At 38.6% G+C, this 18622-nt stretch overlaps 1 protein-coding gene across 3 annotated transcripts in view; it reads right to left on the bottom strand.

The window, feature by feature from the left end:
• Positions 1 to 1165: 1165 nt before the first annotated feature.
• The window catches only part of LOC104589967 (protein FAR1-RELATED SEQUENCE 5-like), a 39773-nt gene continuing 22316 nt past the window's right edge, over positions 1166 to 18622 (bottom strand). The window contains exons 2-5 of one of the 3 annotated variants that reach the window (XM_088891615.1): positions 10916 to 13218; positions 9934 to 10289; positions 2511 to 2579; positions 1166 to 1594 (exon numbers count right to left, since the gene is read on the bottom strand). In XM_088891615.1, the coding sequence (XP_088747741.1) occupies positions 11207 to 13218 (2012 nt within the window). In that variant the 3' untranslated portion in view covers positions 1166 to 1594; positions 2511 to 2579; positions 9934 to 10289; positions 10916 to 11206. Of the gene's footprint in view, positions 1595 to 2167; positions 2580 to 9933; positions 10290 to 10915; positions 13219 to 14063; positions 14139 to 18622 lie in introns of those variants that run through there. The other 2 variants (XM_088891616.1, XM_088891614.1) reach the window with 2 other exon arrangements.

Raw genomic sequence — 18622 nt, 5'->3', positions numbered from 1 at the left:
AACAGAATCACAAAATTAATGCATCAGAAGGTGAGCTGGTAAAGTACATTGGGAGATATCAGAGACTTGTGGGGCGACTGCTATATTTATGTATGACAATACCAGATATCTCCTATGTAGTGAGTGTGGTGAGTCAATACATGCATGCCCCACAAGTCCAACATTGGAAAGCTATTGACAGGATTCTTACTTATCTGAAATGACACCCATGCAAAGGCATACTATTTACTGATTATGAACAGTTGAAGCTAGAGGCTTATACAAATGTTGATTGGACAGGATGACTTAATGACAAAAGATCTACATCAGGAGTCAGCACTCTTGTTAGGGGTAATCTAGTCTCGTGGAAAAGTAATAAACAGACAATTGTAGCAAGATCAAGTACATAAGCTGAATACAAAGCCATGGCACATGGAGTTTCAGATCTTCTCTGGATCTGCTCCTTGTTAGGAAAGATTGGTGTTGAGGTAGAAAAACCTATGATGTTGTACTGTGATAGTCAAGCAACAATTAACATTGCCCACAACTCAATTCAACATGACAGGACAAAGCACATTGGATAGACATTTCATAAGAGAAATGGTGACTTCAGGGGAAGTTTGTCTTCCATGCATTGCTTCTGATTTGTGACTTGCTGATGTTCTCACAAAAGGTGTTGCAAAGAACAAACTAGAGCATGATCTACACAAATTTGGAATGTGTGACATTTACTACCAACTTGAAAGGGGGTATTGAATTGGGCCGATTTCAAATTAATTGGGCCCAGTCTTTTTATTTATTATTTTTAAGTTGTTAAGTTAGAAAGTTATTGAGCTTTAGGCCCATTAGTTTATGTTTTTAAGTTGTGACTGTTCAACTACTTAAAATAGTCACCCTACTAAGGGCATTCTTGTAATCTTTTGTTATTTTATTTTAAATATATAATTCAAAGAGAGGTTGGTGGCCAAATCTATTCAATTCTAACGACATCTCACTCTCTTTTCTTCTCCTCTCTTCCTCTCTACTGCTGAAACCTTTCAACTTCTACTTTTCTTCACAAGGCATTCATCTAAAAATATTATCAACAACTTCTACTCTTAATGCTGGAACCCAGTACCTGACCTTCTGTTGGAGTCAATAAAAAAGGAGAAAGAATACATTGTTCCTTCATCCATTGGTCATCAGCTTTTTGTTTTTTATGGTTTTTAATTATTCAACAGAGACACGGGAAACCATTCCCTTGCCTCAGTAGATGATTACATCTCACAAGCCCATCAATTCTTCAGGCTACGTTTGAACATAATTTTATTTGTTTGTTTGGTACTATCAACTATTTTTAATCCATATGAAAGCATCGATCCAGACCCAACTAACCTTGTCCAAAACCTCAGAAAATGATGGTATGAAGCCCAATACATACATTGCTGACACAACAGCAGCTAATGCCCCAAGTTCCAACATTGGCAGAAACTATAAGGCTTGATGCACGCACCAAATTGCTCAACTCCAAAGAGCATGAAGGTATGCTGAATAGTGGGTATGAGGGTGTTCTTGAAATTGAGAAGAAACTCGCTAATTCAGTTGGTTGGAGTGCCACCTCGGGCCAAGTCGACAACTGGGTGTATGAAGAGGCAAACTCCGAAAGTCAGCATTCATTCAAGATGAGGGATGCTCAACACAACAGGCTCATGAACACAAATTTAAACTCGTTCAGTAAACTGGTAAAGATTTTCTGGGAAGCAAATTGACTTGGGAATTGATTTATTTTAGCCATGCATGACTTTTCTCTGCATTTATGACTTGGGAGATGATTTGCTTGTAGTCATAAAACTTTAAGCACCATCATGCAGTGTTGTGGTCATTTTCATCAAGACCACTTTCAACAGTCTAGGCATTAGTCAAGACAAACCAACCACATCACCATTTCTTCCCTCTATCTCCATTGTTACAAACTCCACTAGAATAATTGAATTGACAGAATAGTTCAACAATTCATTGATGAAAGCTGATTAATCAGATTTGCACCAGTACATTGTTCTTTACCATCAAATTAAAGGCTGCCAAATCAACAGCTGGGTCATTCAGAATAAACATTATATTGTGTACCAGTTGCAGTGTTGAAGCCATTTGAATGTAGTTTTTGACATGAATAAACATCACATTGTATACAAGTTTAAACAGAACAGAATGATGAAAAATGATTCATGTAACGGATCACATATAGTTTGGATAGGGCTTGCATGATTATGATGATTGTGTATCAGTTGTAAATGCGTCAACATATATACCATAAGGATTTAAAAATTGGTGAACAAACAATAAATTCATCAAGTGAAATTAATGGACCCCAAGGATGTGAAGAAAGAACTACACATGGTTAGAGAGTTTATGGTTGAATTATATTGATTTTCCATCTCCTACCCTGCTACCCAATTCAGACAAGTCACTGCAAGTGAACCACTAAGACAAATAACAGATTTCCTTAATTAAACATCCCAAATTCACGCATCACCATTGATACTGCAACTTACACATTGGTAACATGGAGCATTCGGATGAACTGGTTCCAAAAATATGCCAGTAATCCTATTCTTGTAGCCCTGAGATGTGTAAACCCAGATATTAGATCTCTTAATAACTAATCAAATAAACCTCAAATTTGCAATACAAAAAATTATTAGGGAATTTCCAATAAAATAAGAGGTCATGATAAAGGAAGGGTGGTGAATCATGTGGCAGGGGTTGAAAGGGGTATTTGTGGTGGCTTTTGCTGGGTAAGGTATTACTCAAGTTGGTTGAGATGGTTTTCTTTTTGGCACCTTTGGAAGTGTGATCAGTTGAACTGATCTATTCTCTTCTGTTGGCGATTGTATTGGAAACCTTGACAAGATAGGCTATTCCTTTGGGGTTCTTTACTCGGTGTGAATCATGTACAAGGATGTAGGTTGACAGAATGACATTGTTTTCACTGTTGCGCTATTGGTCTTTGCACTTATTCTTGGCGGAAAATAGGGATCACTAAATTACTTGTATACTTTCTATTTTAACAAAATTTCCTTAATTGTCAAGGAGATATGTACATGATCAGAGCGAACATAGCTCTTGTCTTTTTTCTTTTTCAACGAGTAACAAAACAGATTCTATTGAATAAAAAAACAAACAGGTTACATTAAAATCAAATCACCTTGAGGAAAGTTAGCCTTGGCAAACCATCTCAAAAAATACATCTGACCACTTGACCACGGTACAATTGCACCCAATATCCCTTCTTTAGTCAAACCATGCATCAGCCCAAAATCCGCTGATGGTCTCTATCACATTCTCACCCTTATCCCTTCCATTAGTCTTTTTATTTCTCTCAAGACATATGTATTTCCATGGAACCTTCTTGTTGTCATTCATCCACCATACTATTACTTGTGAATCACCTACCGCTTCCAACTTGTCACCCTTGGTTTTCGCTATAAGTGGGTCACAAACTAAAGTTTCTGGATTTATTCATATCTCTAGTACCCAACTCACCTTCCAAGATGTTTTGAAATCATGTTCCTAACAACATCCACTCCTTCCAAGAACATTTTCAGAGCATTCCAACCAACCATGGTTTCATAGAATGTGTTATGGGATTTTGCACCTAGGTAACGGACAGTATAAGCAGAATATAATAGCTCAATGAAGCAACTTGGTGACAAAACCTTGGAAACATGGGTGGAGGCTTCATTGCCTTTTTAATGAATATGGGCTTTGGCATTTAGAGTCCAATGTTTCATATTGCAACTTTCAGGGATGAGGCACTGGTGTTCCACCTTAAAAACAGCAATCATATGAACACAAGGAAAACCTAATTCCTCGAACTTTAGACATGAACACTTTGCTTCAATGCTCAAAGAATCAAATAAAACGTTCCATCTAGATACTGGATTATCCCATTTGCAAACAAAATGTATACGTTGGTGGTCATTTATGCGCTCTCTACTACAACAAAGTTTGTTTCCTCATTTGCAATCATACAAAATTTCTCAAATGAAGCTTTCGTGTACACAGAACCCATTTGCTCCTTGTATAACTTCAACTGTTCGCCTATAACAGCCTTTTTAATCCTTGAATGAAAGTTTGACTAAACCTCCTGTTGCCGGCTGTTCACAATAACAATTTCAAAATTCCAAAAGAATTCCGTTAAGTTATTTCTACTAGTTAAATAACACTTTACATAGGCATTCTCACTTTTGCAACGTTGGGTTGTCCTCACACCAGCAAAAAAATGACCATGTAGATAAGCTTCTGCCCATTGGTCTCTTTTTCTATAAAGGTCATTGAGCCATTGTTGGTGACCTAGGTTATATGTATTAATCATTTTATTCCAAGCTTCCTCAAACTGCTCTGGGGCACCTTCCATGTGCATACAATTGTTAAAATCACCGATTATATTTGCACAATGATTCACCCCTTGCTTAGCCAAAGCATCCACCATCCCATTTGCTCATCTCCTCACCCATTGTATCCCCAAATTCATATTCCTGGTTAGCCATGTAAATCAAAATTATATTTGCACAATGACTCACCCTTTGCTTAACCAAAGCATCCACCATTCCATTTGCTGATCTCCTCACCCATTGTCTCAAATTCATATTCCTGGTTAGCCATGTGAATTTTTTCATTTCACTTCTTTAACCATTCTACCATCACTTTTGAATCCCCTTCAATCACCACATTTGTCAAGTTTAGCTCACTAACGATCTGCACCCCTTGAATTGCAACAAGCAGTTCCACTTTGAGGGAGTCACCATACTTGCAGTGCCAAAAAAGAGTGTTACCTCTCAAAACCCCTCCTATTCTAGAAGGGCTTGGATTACCTTGGTTACTCCCATCAAAGTTCAATTTAACAAAACCTTCAATTGGTGGTACCCAAACAAGCTCCACCCTATCCTTTCTATTAGAGCTTTTAGCAATTGCTTCCCAATTCCTCCAAATATCATCAAAATAAAACTGGGAAAACATCTCCAAAGTCTTGATCCAGTGGATCACACTAACCATCACACAAATCCTAATCTCTTCCTTGCCTCTCTCCTTCTCTGAGAAAATTCTTGCATTCCTCTCTTCCCAGATGGTCCAAATCAGGGTTGCTCTAACATATCTCCACATTATCCTTCCTCTCTTCTTTGGCCAAGTAAACAAAGAAGGATCAAATAACATATTAACCTCCGTTGGTAAAGGTCACCTGCACCAAAACAAAGAAGAAAAACAAAGCCACATATCCACAACAAAAGGGCAAGAAATCAGTAAACGAAGGCAACTCTCATTACTAGGTTTGCATAAGACACACCAATTAGGGAAGAGACAAGAATTAGGTTTTCTCTTTTGTAGCATCCCCATAGTATTTATCTTCTGTGAACTACTTCCCAATAGAAAGCTTTTACTTTGGGTGGAATGGGTCTACACCAAAACTCTTTAAAGGGAAATGAAGAAGCTAAGGAATCAGAAAAGGTCTTGAACAAACCCTTAGGGTGGGGGGCCCAAATATGCTTATCAGGTTTACTGGGGTCCAAGCAAACATTTTGAAGAAGTTGTAGGAGATCCACACAAGCCAAAAGTTCATTATCCCTAAGAACTCTGCCAAAACCAAAGTTCCAACTAATACCCACAGGATGTATTGGAGAAACAATGAATCTAGACACACACTCATTTTTGTACAATGAAACCGAGTATAAGGAAGGGAAGAGCTCCTTTAGCGGACAAGAACCAACCCAAGTATCCTCCTAGAATTTAATAGAAACCCTAGAGCAAACATCATACCTGACAAAATGAAGAAAGTGAGGCAGAACGCTATGAATAGCTTTCCAAGGCAAGACTAGAGTAGCTCTGTTAGATACACCTGCATCCCAACCTTCCATGTATGCTGACTATTACTTCATGCCACAATCTATCCCTCTCCATCAGCCACCTCCAAAGCCATTTCCCTAGTAAAGTCCTATTCTTTTTATCCATACTTCCAATACCCAAACCTCCCTCTTGAAGATTCCTACACACAACCTCCCATTTAACCAGGTGATCCTTCCATCACCTGGATCCCACAAAAAATCCCTCTTAACCTTCTCAATTTTCTTGGCTTCCTTTTGAGGGATTCTAAAAACTAACAGAAATAGATTGCCAAATTAGCAAGTGTGGATTTAATCAAAGTAATCCTTCCTCCTAAAGATACATAATTTCTCTTCCAAGCTGCCAATTTCTTTGCACATCTCTCCACTATGGGGTTCTAGAATCTACTCTCTTTAGGGTTTTCTCCTAGAGGAAGTCCTAATGAATCTATTTCATTATTCATCAAATAAAAAATTGTTAGTCAATATAGAGGAACTTCTTTTTGTACTCCTTTCTTTGCTACTAGATGACAATGTATTGAAACAAAAAAAATTAGCTAACTAATGTAGAGGAACTTCTTTTTTGTACTTGTTTTTTTTCTTTGGTACTATGTGACAATGTATTGAAACCACAAAATTTGGCTAACTTGGTGAGATGTTGAGTGAAATTAACTCATGACTCAATGTAATAACATTTTGTTACAATAAAAAGTTCAATAAGGTGTAGAACCCCTATTTGCAGAGATTTTTTTATAAGATACTTTGCAGAGAAATTTGAAGAACAAGCCTCTGATTTGCACATAAAGAAAAAGATTTCTTGCTCATTCTTATATCATCATCTTCTTTATTTCTTGTATACTACTCTTTGCATTGGTATCAGGTTTGAAGAATTAAAGGGCATTGTTGAAAATTGAAATTGGAATGTATTGTGTTCTTTTGCTTTTCCCCTTTTGTTGTTTCTTTATCCACCCTCTTTAATTTGATTTAGAAAAATTGATACTTCACTCAATTTAGTTATTTACTTGGCCAACCATTGATCTGTTAAGTCATTTACCTGGTTAGGGTCAACACTTCCTGATAAACTTGATCTGAACAGGGACATCCTTGATTTGATCGTTGAGATTTGAAACACTTATGTGATATCTCCCTTGTGATAATTTCAGGAATCTTTGGGGGGAGAAACCAAAATATAGTGAACAACTTTTTTTTGCATCAGTAAAAAATAGAGAACAACAATTGAAGGAGTAAAGTTTTGTGCCAGAGAGATATCAAATAAAAGAAAATTTGCTTCTGTGAAATACTTGCAGGCACTTATTGGATATTGGGAATTGATCCCCATTTTGACTCAACAGTCAACAAGAAAAAACTCTCCCATTTTGACTTCCATTTTTCCAACTACACCATAGTGAAATTTAATATTTACTAATGACTCTTCATTTGGCTAGCTATATTTAATAATTAATAACAACTACAAAACAAAGAACTTGGCACACATTGTAGATAGAGGGTACAAGGATATTGGATTCGTTCTCTCTAATCAAACAAATGAAATTAAAAGAGCAATAAAGGAAGTAGCTTTGGGTCTAAGCAGCAATTGACCCATTACTGGTATTGATAACGCTTGCAAAAACAGCAGTTGGAAGAGGATAAGAACAACAGAACTATTGACAGTAGGTCTTGTGAAGGCATTTTCCCCTTTCTGCTCTGTGAAAGGTCAAGACAGAATCGGATGAATTTCCAACTGATGAAGTATAATCTTCATCCTTTCATGTGCTAATTTTAAGCATGTGGAAAAAAATGGAAAAATACTTGTAAATCATCATAAATTTTATCACAAAATAAACATTGGTGGCTAGCTGAGAAAATAAACTTTCTTTTTTTCCTGCCATCTTTTCTCAGCCATATTTTGTCAGCAATCGAACAGAGCAAAAGTGTTAGACAGTGTATGCCCTTAGCTCCAATTAGAATGATGTACATTATGACATTTAACGTAAATGAATAAGTACACATTTGATTCATGTTATCATGGTGTGTTTCTGTGTAATACCCTTAAACTGGACACATATGAGACTCGTGTTAGTTTAGAATCTTCACAGCCATTGGATAGATCTAGGGAGATTTATCCTGCCAAGGCTGACACTGATGTGCCGCCAAGTTGGTTAGGGTGGCTTGTCTCAGCTGCCAGGGTGAGACCCGAGGTACATGCAGTGTGGGTTTTCTTGAAACCCTAAACCGGACCAAAATTCCAATATTGCCCTAGACCTTGGAGATAGATGGGAAAAACTATAATGTTACACCTGACCCCTAGACTCGATTATGATACTACACTAGGTGTCGGATTGGGCTGTCTTTGATACGCCAATCAGTGAGATCCTTAGAGGGGGTCAAAACCTAGGTTTGTTGGGACTGTCCGAAAATTCATCTGAGTGGGTGATCATAGTGACAGGATCAGCCCCTTTGTCGGACAAAGTGAATGATCGGGGATGCACTCTCTCTAATGGAAACCAAAACTGTCGGCAGTCGATTTCAACCGTTGAAATTTGTTTTGCAAAATATATTTATATAGAGATATACATATATATATATATATATATATATATATATATATATCTTTATTATGGTTTCAAAATGTTTGCAAAGGTTTTAATTCCCGGGATCCATGTGAGTAGAGAGTGCAGCACTGTACCTTGCAGTCGAGGGAGAGGTTTTCTCTTGTCGAGCAGTGTTTGATCATTATGGGCTGAGAGGTTAAGTATAAGACCATTGAGGGTAATACCTGATGGGCTAATCTTGCATCTGCCCACAGTTCTTGGGTTTTTATAAGGTGGCTTGACCTAAGGACCATTTAGTGTAAATGTTGGGCCCATTAAAAGCCCATGGTGAACTCAGGGGTTCACTGTCTCCTACAGTGAATTCGGCCAGGCCTTGTAACAGAGGCTGGGCTGAACCCATGTGGTTGATGTGTAGATCAATGTTTGGGTCCCACGCCATACAAGGATATCCAACTGGGCAGCAGTTTGGAGGGTAAGTAAGCAAATAGACTTAATGGGCCTAAAGCCCAATTCGAACTACTTAATGAGATTAATTAAAAAGGGGCGGTTCTAGAATTTAGATCAACAGATAGGATAAGGGATTGTCCCTATCCACTCAGAGAGTCCAGATCCAAATAGAGATTTGGATCAAGAAACTCCTAATTAGATTAGGAGGGCTGATCTTTATCTGTAGATAAGATAAGGGATTATCCTTATCTCTTAAAGAGAGTCCAGATCCAAATACAAGATTTGGATTAGGAAACTCCTAATGGGATTAGGAGAACCTCTCTTTAAGGCTATAAATAGGAGAGCAGGGCGAATCCTCAGAAAACAACAGAAACCAATCTGACTGCTAAATTCAGAGAGAGACAACACAGTTAGATAGACTGCACTGTCTCCCTCTCTCCTGCTCTTGCCGCCATACCAGTTCGATCTCCACCTGTGGGAGCGATCAAGAAGTGCTCTTGATATTACCTTTTGGCAGAAAAGATAATCAGAAGTCGTGCTCACTAGCCCTCCATCAGATTCTTGCTAAAGAATCAGGTTCTTGCTGAAGAGCCATCCTGCTGATTCTGCTTCATCCTGCACCGTGTCATCTTCGGTGGAAGCAGTCTTTGGAACTTTCCTTGGGCGTGAACACCTCCATTGGAGGTTATTGTTACTTCGTATCAGGTATAACCCTCCACTCCCTTTTAGTTTCAAATCTGGTCTGGTTTAGGTTCAAGATTGATCCTTGAAAATGCAGTTTTCTAAAATAGGGAATGTGATTCCCACGTGGGAGAGAAAGAAATTTTTGAAATTTCGCCCAACCATCCTGCATAGTTCGGCCATCCATATGATGGATCTCTCATCCCTTCAAAAAGAACAGGGAGATCCCCAATCACATCCGTTTTGGAGATCAGACAAGACAATAATTCAAATAAAAGAGGAATAAGGACACAAAAAGAAAAGAATAAGGAAGCCTAACAATAAAAATAGCTATGAAGAACAGTCCAAAAAGGTCCAGATTTATAGAAAGAAAAGAGAAATAAGGATACCACGAAACATAGAGGAAGAGATATTTTTACCTCCAAAGTAAAGATGGCAGCAAAATAATGGTTTTAGATATTCTCACTGTCTTTACCAATCAGATAACAATAGATCCAGTCTTGCTTCTGACGAGATATGAGACCTCAAAACTTCAAAAAAAGGGTCAGTGTCTGTATAACACAAACAGATATCATCAGATCTAACATTGTCAATGATAATAGAGTTCTGTTAAGGATTGTGAAAGCCATCAGTCGCTCAGATTTCAGTTGATGTCACAGGATCTTATCTTTTCTTTGTTAGAATCTTGACCTCAGAGGTTGCCAACAGCAGATTGATTAGATTGGAACTAGCTGTTGTTGTCCCAAGATATGCTAGTTATCCGATTCTTGTGGCCCTGAAATGTGTAAAGCCAGATATAAAATCTCTTAACAACTATTTTAACAAACATCAGTTTTGCAATACAAAAAAAAAGAATGTATGTCCAATAAAATAAGAGGTCATGGCCCAGGAGGATGAGAAATCATGAGGCAGAGGATGAGAGAGGTAATTGTGGTGGCTTTTTGTTGGGTAAGGTAGTACTGAAGTTGGTTGAGCTGGTTTTCTTTTTGGTGCCTTTTCTAGTATGATCAATTGAATTGATCTAATCACTTATGCTCTGCTGAGGATTGTATTGAAAACCTTACTTGGGAAGGGCCATTCCTTACAGGGTTGCTAGCATGGTGTGTATCATGTATAAGGTTGTAGGTTGACAGAGTGACCCTTGTTCATTGTTATGATTCAACTCTTTGCCCTTGTTTTGGCTGAAAATAGGGATCAGTGAATTACTTCTATACTTTCTTCTAATTTTAACCAAGTTTTCTCTACTGTCAAATAGAAATGGGCATGATCAAAATAAAAATAGCTCCTGTCTTTCTTTTTTATTTTTAGAGGAGTAACAAAAGAAATTCTACTGAATATTCAGTAAAGGCAGATTACATAAAGATGAAATCCCCTAGAGGAAAGTTAGCCTCTGCAAATCACCTGAAAAAAAAACACAAGATATGACTGCTTTAAACCACTTGACCCCGGTACAATTGCTCCCTTAATGCCTCTTCTTTTGCCAAAGCAGCCGCCAGCCCAAAAAATGCTCATGGTATCCATCACACTTTCACTCTTATCTCTTCTATTACTCTCTCTCAAGACATATGTATTTCCATGGGGCCTTCTTGTTTCCATTCATCCATCTTACTACAACTTGGGAATCCCCGTCAACTTCCAACTTGTTACCCTTGATTTCCACTAGGTGGGTATGGGTAATGAACCAAAGCTTCCTCATTTATTTATGTTTCTAGCACCCGTCTGACCTCCAAAAATGTTTTGAAATCTTGTTCCTCTATCAACATCCACTCCTTCCAAGAACATTTTCAGAGCATTCAAACCAACCATGGCCTCGGAGAATGTGGTATGGGATTTTGCACCTACGTAACAGACAGCATAAGCAGAATTTAATAGCTCAATAAAGCGACCTGTTGATGCAACCTTGGAAACAAGGGTCGAGGCAATATTCTCCTCTTGATGAATACTGTCTTTCACATTTAGAGTCCAGCGTTTCATAATGCAACTTTCAGGGATGAGGCGAAGGTGTTCCACCTTAAACACAGCAATCATATGAACACAAGGAAATCCTAATTCCTCAAACTTTAGACATGAGCACTTTGCTTCGATGCTTGAAGAATCAAATAACACCCTCCATCTGGATTCCGGAATATCCCATTTGCAAACAAAATGTATACGTTGGTGGTCATTTAAGCACTCTGTACTATCCACAACAAAGTTTGTTTCCTCATCTGCAATCATACAAAATTTCTCAAATGAAGCTTTTGTGTACACAGAACTCATTTGCTCCTTGTATATCTTCAACTGTTCACCTATAACAGGCTTTTTCATCTTTGATTGAAAATCTGCCTCCACCTCCCGCTGTCGGTTGTTCATTATAGAAATTTCAAAATTTCGAAAGAACTCTGTTAAGTTCTTTCTGCTAGTTAAATAACACTTCACATAGGCATTCTCACTTTCATGCCGTTGGGTTGTCCTCACACCAGCAAAAAAATGACCACGTAGATAAGCTTCTGCCCACTGGTCTCTTTTCCTATAAAGGTCACTGAGCCATTGTTGGTCACCTAGATTGTATCTATTAATTGTTTTCTTCCAAGCCTCCTCAAACTGCTTGGGGGTACCTTCCATATTCATACAGCTGTTAAAATCACCAATTAAATTTGCACAGTGACTCACTACATTCCCACTGATATGACAAGAACATAGCCGATGCCGGGCATCTGGCAAAAGATTCTTGATGGTTTTTCGCAATGCCTTATCACAACCAGTGACAACAGAAATCGGTTTTCGTTCATTCATTGCCTTCAAGAATGTATTCAACATCCACATATAAGTGCCCTTAGTCTCATCTGCTAGTAAGGCAGCAGCAAATATAACCGTTTGATGGTGGTTGTTCATACCAAAAAAGACGATAAGAGGTTTCCTATAGACATTAGTCCGATATGTAGAATCAAAAATCAGCACATCACCAAAGCAATAGTAATCAAAACGAGCCTTTGAATCCGTCCATAATAAGTTTTGAAGGTAACCACGTTCATCAACTGTGTGACTGTAAAAATAACCAGGGTCCTTTAAAGCTTTTGATTCCAAATATAGTAATGCACTGTCAGCATCCTCAGTGCTAATGGAATCTCTTCGATCAGTGTCATTATGATTCTCCCCTGCATTCCTCAGAGTAGCTACTTGAGCCTCATCACCATCTGTTACCTTTCCATGCAAACGTAAGTACATAGAGCTAGGAGATGGAGCAAGATCATGACTATGATCTCTAACAAAACATGTAACCACATATTTCCGCGTCTTACGGTCTAATTTCACCTGAAATGATGCATTGCAATTAAACCTAGTCAACTTCTTAGGTGCTCTTATCCTGTTCTCTTTGATACGTCTTCGTTCACCTTGGGCTGAACAAACAAACTTTTGGGAAACATGACATCCCTTGTAAACACACTTGTCAGATTTCCTCACACAAAAACCAATCTCACGTGCATAGTCGTAATAGAATTTGGTTGCATGATGAACCGTATCAAATTGCATTTTCCATATCTCTGCATCAGTCAATTCCCAAAGTGGCTTCTGATTATTAAATTTAAATGATGGATCATTGGCTTCAACCATTTCATTAGCCTGTACACTTTGAGATGAAGAACCTTCACTAGCTCCCCTAAGGTTTTCGGCATTCAACTCATCATTGAGATTAACACATACTTGCTTGCCTTGATCCATACCTAACACAATAAAATACAAGACATAAGATTCATACTCATCTGCACATATTATGCAATAAAATAAGATTAATGCAATGAAAATAATAATAAGTGTAAACACTTGGGTAGTGCAAATAACTACATGCATACGCTACAATATTTGTTGTCTGGATTAATGTATAGTCTATAAGATCACATATATGAAACAATATAGGAATTTTAATTACCAATACATAGAACTTGTAAAAATCAAGTATAACTGTCATACGGGATGCAAGATTATTAGTTTTAAAACCACTTAAATTTCTAGCGCTTACAGATCTAAATCTTACATCTGTAACAATTAAAATATAATTTCATCACTGAAAGTCAGAATCAAATTGCAACACTTATGAAGCAAAGAAATGCTTACAATTCCAATTTTGGATACAACAACCAAATAAATAAAAAATAGCATGTTATTTAAGGAGAGAATTGCAGGTAGACTACCTAAAATCACTTTTTTTTGGAAAAGAGATAAAGTATCATTTCATTAAAACAGAATAAAACCCAAGTACAACCAGCAGCTGTACAATGGGAGAGTATAAAGCAAATTAGACCACTGTCCCATTTGATATTACCTAAAATCACATATCTGAACCATACCAAATCAATCTGCTCCAGCTTGTTGTAGGGCTAGTGAGGGATGATGATAAAAGATTATAATTGAAGCAAAGAATAGCTGGCATTAATCTACTAATCTTAGACTTGTAAATTCTCATTTGTGACTGATAAAATTTTGTAAGTTGTCAATTACAAAAACATTTAACCAAATATATCAAACTCTGCCTTGAAAAGGAACTAAATATAATATATGCTGCACTTGCCTCCTCGAATGTAGAATGCCTTTAATTACTAGATACTAATTGAAAATTTTGACAATTTGATACTTCTACTCAAACCTGCATGTAAAAGGAAAAGCATGTAAAGTCACACATACTTGTAAATTTGAGCATCAATTTGGTGAACTGCCAGATTTTTTGGGGTTGGTTAATCTATAGTACCAAATCAATTGATTTTAGATGCTCAACAATTCTTTTGGACCATATTGTAACTTTGTTGACTATTACATCATCGGATCATCCACAACCACAGGTGGTTGTTTTCTATGGTGATATTAATGAACAAGGACGTTTCTTTGGCCTATGCAATTTGCATAAGCTAGAAATGTGTTATAGTGTAGAAGAACACTTCTTCAGCCTATGTGTGAAACTGTGAATACATAGAGATTATTCATAAAGGAAGCTTACACAGGATATAATAATGGATATCATGAAGGCTATGGGGCTGTTTTATAACAACTGAAATAGCTGAACTGAAAATCTTATTGCCTTTTTCTTTTAGTGAATAAGATTTTAAGGAGGTTGGGGGCTCCTTAATGGCTGAAGTTGAACTCAGGTAGGTTAATATACCCAAATATTTTGTTATTTGAATATTTTATCCACTAAAAGACAAAGCAATAAGTCATTCAGTTCAGAAACATTAGCCATTATCAAATGAACCACAAATCCCTTTCCACAACTGTGGCATAAAGCTGTGTTTGTTTGCAATGAAAATCTGAATTGGAAATTATCAAAAAAATGCAAATCTGAATTGGAAACAAATTTTGCACCTGGTTCTGTTCTGTATCCATCTGTTTGTGACCATGAGTTGTACTTTTACCTTATGCAAAATGTGCACTTTTTGTCGCATTTGCATCCATTATCAGTGCAAATTTTGCATCTAAAAAACTGATGAAAATTTTACACCACTTCCTCCTACCTTAATTTTCTCTCATATAGAGTGGGGGCTGGGGACCACATCAACTTGCTTCCTAACTTACTTCTCCAAATGAATAACCTTCCTCCCACCTCATTTCTCTTTCATATAAATTGCGGACCAAATCATTTTACTTCCTATTTTACTTTTTTGGACTTTTTTCCACATGAGCCTACACAATGGGGGTAGCCCATAACCCCCCCCCCCCAACCCTGGTGGTAGAAAAATTTGATCCTAAGTCTGCACTACAACAAGCCAGAGACTTCATGCAAAAGCAAACCAGGATTTGCACAGTCAATTTGCACTCCTACACTTTTTTTAGATGATTAACTAAATATTTTATTAATGAATCAGAAAATTACAAACATTACAAGCATTACAAGCATTACAAGCATCCCAAAGATAGGGTAGGAGTTACTACCCTATCACTACATCAGTATACATGTTATAAGCAAGCCTAATACAGCTGATTTCTGGTTTCCCCTTGTTTAGATAGCTAGAGTGTCAGCCAACCCGTCTTCTGTTCTCAGCGCCATTATATCTTTAATCTTATAATCCTTGTCAGCCAATTTATTTGTTTCATTTCATTTTGTAACTCCATACTGCTTTCTCCCTGTTTTCCAACCAGCCAATGACACTCCTTCCACTATCAAGTTGTTTATATTCAATTCCTTGGCCCAGTGCAGTCCTCAGAGTACAGCAAGGAATTCAGCCCTCATGGAGTCCCCTTTACCAAGAGGTCCTGAGAACAAAGCAATGATATCTCCTTTTTTTTCTAAAGACACATCCCATACCCGATGGTCCTGGATTTCCATACTGCTTCCATCGAAGTTTAACTTGATAAAACCCTCATCAGGTGGTGTCCATTATTTATGGACTTTAATTTTTCTCGAAGAATAAGCAACCACCTCTCCCCATCTCCTCCACAAACAATCTTAAGCATAAGAAGAAAACAACTGTAAAGACTTTACCCAATGAAGCATTCTAGCTATCATGCATTCCACCACTGCCTCCAGGCTCCTTTCCTTTTCATTGAAAATTCTTGCCTCCCTCCCTCTCTCTCTATAACTTTAATTTACTAATTAAAAGTACATAAGAAGCAGCCCAAAAGGAATGCTGAACCCTACAAAATAGGCACCCATGACAATGCTGTCCAAAAGAAGTCAGCCATAGTTTAGACTTGTTTAGCTAAACCATCGGCCAAGGCATTGGCTGACCTTCTAACCCAATTAAAATTTACATAAATTTCCCTTGTCAGCTACCAAGTTTCTCTTACAGCTTATCTATATGTTCATACCCCCAAGCCTCCTTCCTGCATCCATCCTATTACAAATTTTGAGTCCCTTTCTACTTCAATCCAATGGAGGCCCAATTGTTTAGACAATCTCAACCCATGTAGGAGGGCCAAAACCTCAGCTCTTAGTGATTCTCCTATGCTAGTTGGCCCCAAGAATTGGGCTAATAGTCTTCCATCTCCATCTCTTAGAACTCCCCCTACCCTTTAAGGCCTTGGATTGCCAAGTGAACTCCCATCAAAATTCAGCTTAATTCTTTGAAGTGTAGAAGGTGCCCAACTGTCCTGAACTACAAGTTTATATCTTAAAGAAGCTTCTATTGCATTATATCCCCCGGATATATCACCAACTGAGAACTCTTTAAGTAAATCTGTAAATTTCACCCAATGTGCTACCTTGATGGTAGTGCTGTCAATCGGTTCCTCCTTTAACTTTTCTTTCCCTTGAAAGATCTTGTTGTTTCTTTCTTCCCGAACCACCCACAAAGGTGCTGCTCTTGTTTCTCTTCAAAGAGTTCTTCCCCTTTTCTTCGGTTGTCTAAAAAAGCTTGCATCAAAAAGGCCTGCCGCACTAGGAGGAATTCATCTACAACCAAAGAAAGAAAAAAGCCACTCTCAAATACTAGACACAAAAGAGCAGGAAATTAGTAGGTGTTCAGTTGTCTCACCAATCACCGCAATCATGGCATAGGACACAAACATGAGGAAAAAGGCACCAATTTGGCCTTCTTTTTAAAAAATGCACCTCCAGAAAGATCAGGTAGGAGGGGTACTGGTCGTCCCTTTTTGTGAAGAGTGGGAGAGCGAGACGCTTTGGACAGGAAAGGTAGAAGGTCCTTCACAGAAGCGGTTAAGGAGAATACTTGGACGTCTGAAGGCGAGGCAGAAGTGCGGGTTGGGAAAGATGGTTTTGTCATTGTGGCTGGAGATTGTGAAAAGGAAAGAAGAGTAGATTTCCTTAAGGCATGCCTAGTTGGTGCAGTAAACTAACCCAAATCTTTGCTCGAGCTAAAGAACTGGGGTCAGAGAAAATGGGGGGTAAGAGGTGGTTTGAGACTTCAGTGGCTGCCATATTCTAGAATCCTGTTTATTTTTTCAAGTCCTGAAGAAGCTAGGAGAGTTTGGCTCTTTGGGAGTAGAAACATCGAAGGAGAGCTCCTTCATCTGGTCCCTTGGTATACGAAAAGCTTGCAGTGGAAAGAATAAGAGTGGAAATGGACAACTCTAGTCATGCGAAAGAATCAGCTGAATGGATACGCATTAAAGTAAGGTGGAAGGGAAATCCACCAACCGCGGTGTAGATTGTGGATGGAGAGGAGGTGCTGACAGTGACACTGTGGCTGGAGTTCCTACCTGTGAAAAAAAAGAGGCCAATGGCTTGCGCAGAGACTGTTGTCGCTAACCAAAGTTGGATCTGGAAAGCTTTGGCTGGGCAGGATGTACCAGAGGAGATAAGGAGGAAGTTAAAAGGCAAGGAAATTGCAACGAATGGGGATGACGGGGAGTTGATCGGAAGTGGGGAGGTAGACGGACAAGAGGAAGAGTTCCTGTCTCCTGGGAATCTTCGCAAGGGATTTTCTTCCCTTGATGTGGCATGCATCAAATGACCCTCTCTTGTGGATCTCTTGGGAAAATCAAATGGGACGGCTTCTGGTGGGGCACGTGAGCCACTTGGAGATAACCAAGTGAAGCGGGATGTTCAAATTTTAAATAAAGAAAGGCTCATTGAAGAGGTAGTGGCCCGATGCTTTGAGAGGCTAGCCCAAGTGGGGGCAAGCAGGGAAAAGATGGGGCGTGAGCAAGACCTTGTTGGGTCAAGGAGTAACCAGCTTTAAGAGGTGAGGCGGCGAGAGGTAGTTTTCGTCTAAGGGCCCGAAACCGACTCAATTTTTCCAAGTGTAAGGGAGACAGTGGCCCCCAGAGACAAGTCGAACCTGATATCAGCCTCTGATCCAAAACCGAGCCAAGTTGGTTCTGAGGATTCAGACCCAAGAGGTCCGCCCCTCATTCTGTTACCGCAAAGCTCCACTCCAGTGCGTGACAGTCCATGAAGTTTCTCGCCAGCTTTCTCGCAAAGAAGAGGAGGGAAACTATTTGCTGCAACGTTGGCAAAGGGAGGTGGTGAAGGCATGAGAGATCCATCCCATGGACACCCAAAGATTGCGGAATAAGGGGGCGAATTTCAAAAATTTTTCTCTCCCTTCAACTAGGAATCACATTCCCTGTTTAGAAAATCATATTTTCAAGGATCATTCTTGAACCTTAAACTGAATCAGATCTGAACCAAAAGGAGTAGGAGAGAATTATACCTGATACGGAGAAATAATATCTCCC

The sequence above is a fragment of the Nelumbo nucifera genome, chromosome 7, assembly GCF_055504915.1.
Source record: "Nelumbo nucifera cultivar China Antique chromosome 7, China Antique-T2T, whole genome shotgun sequence".
NCBI classification, from domain to species: Eukaryota; Viridiplantae; Streptophyta; class Magnoliopsida; order Proteales; family Nelumbonaceae; genus Nelumbo; species Nelumbo nucifera.
The sequence above is the reverse complement of the archived record's forward strand: the minus strand, read 5'-3'. Positions and strand labels throughout refer to the sequence as shown.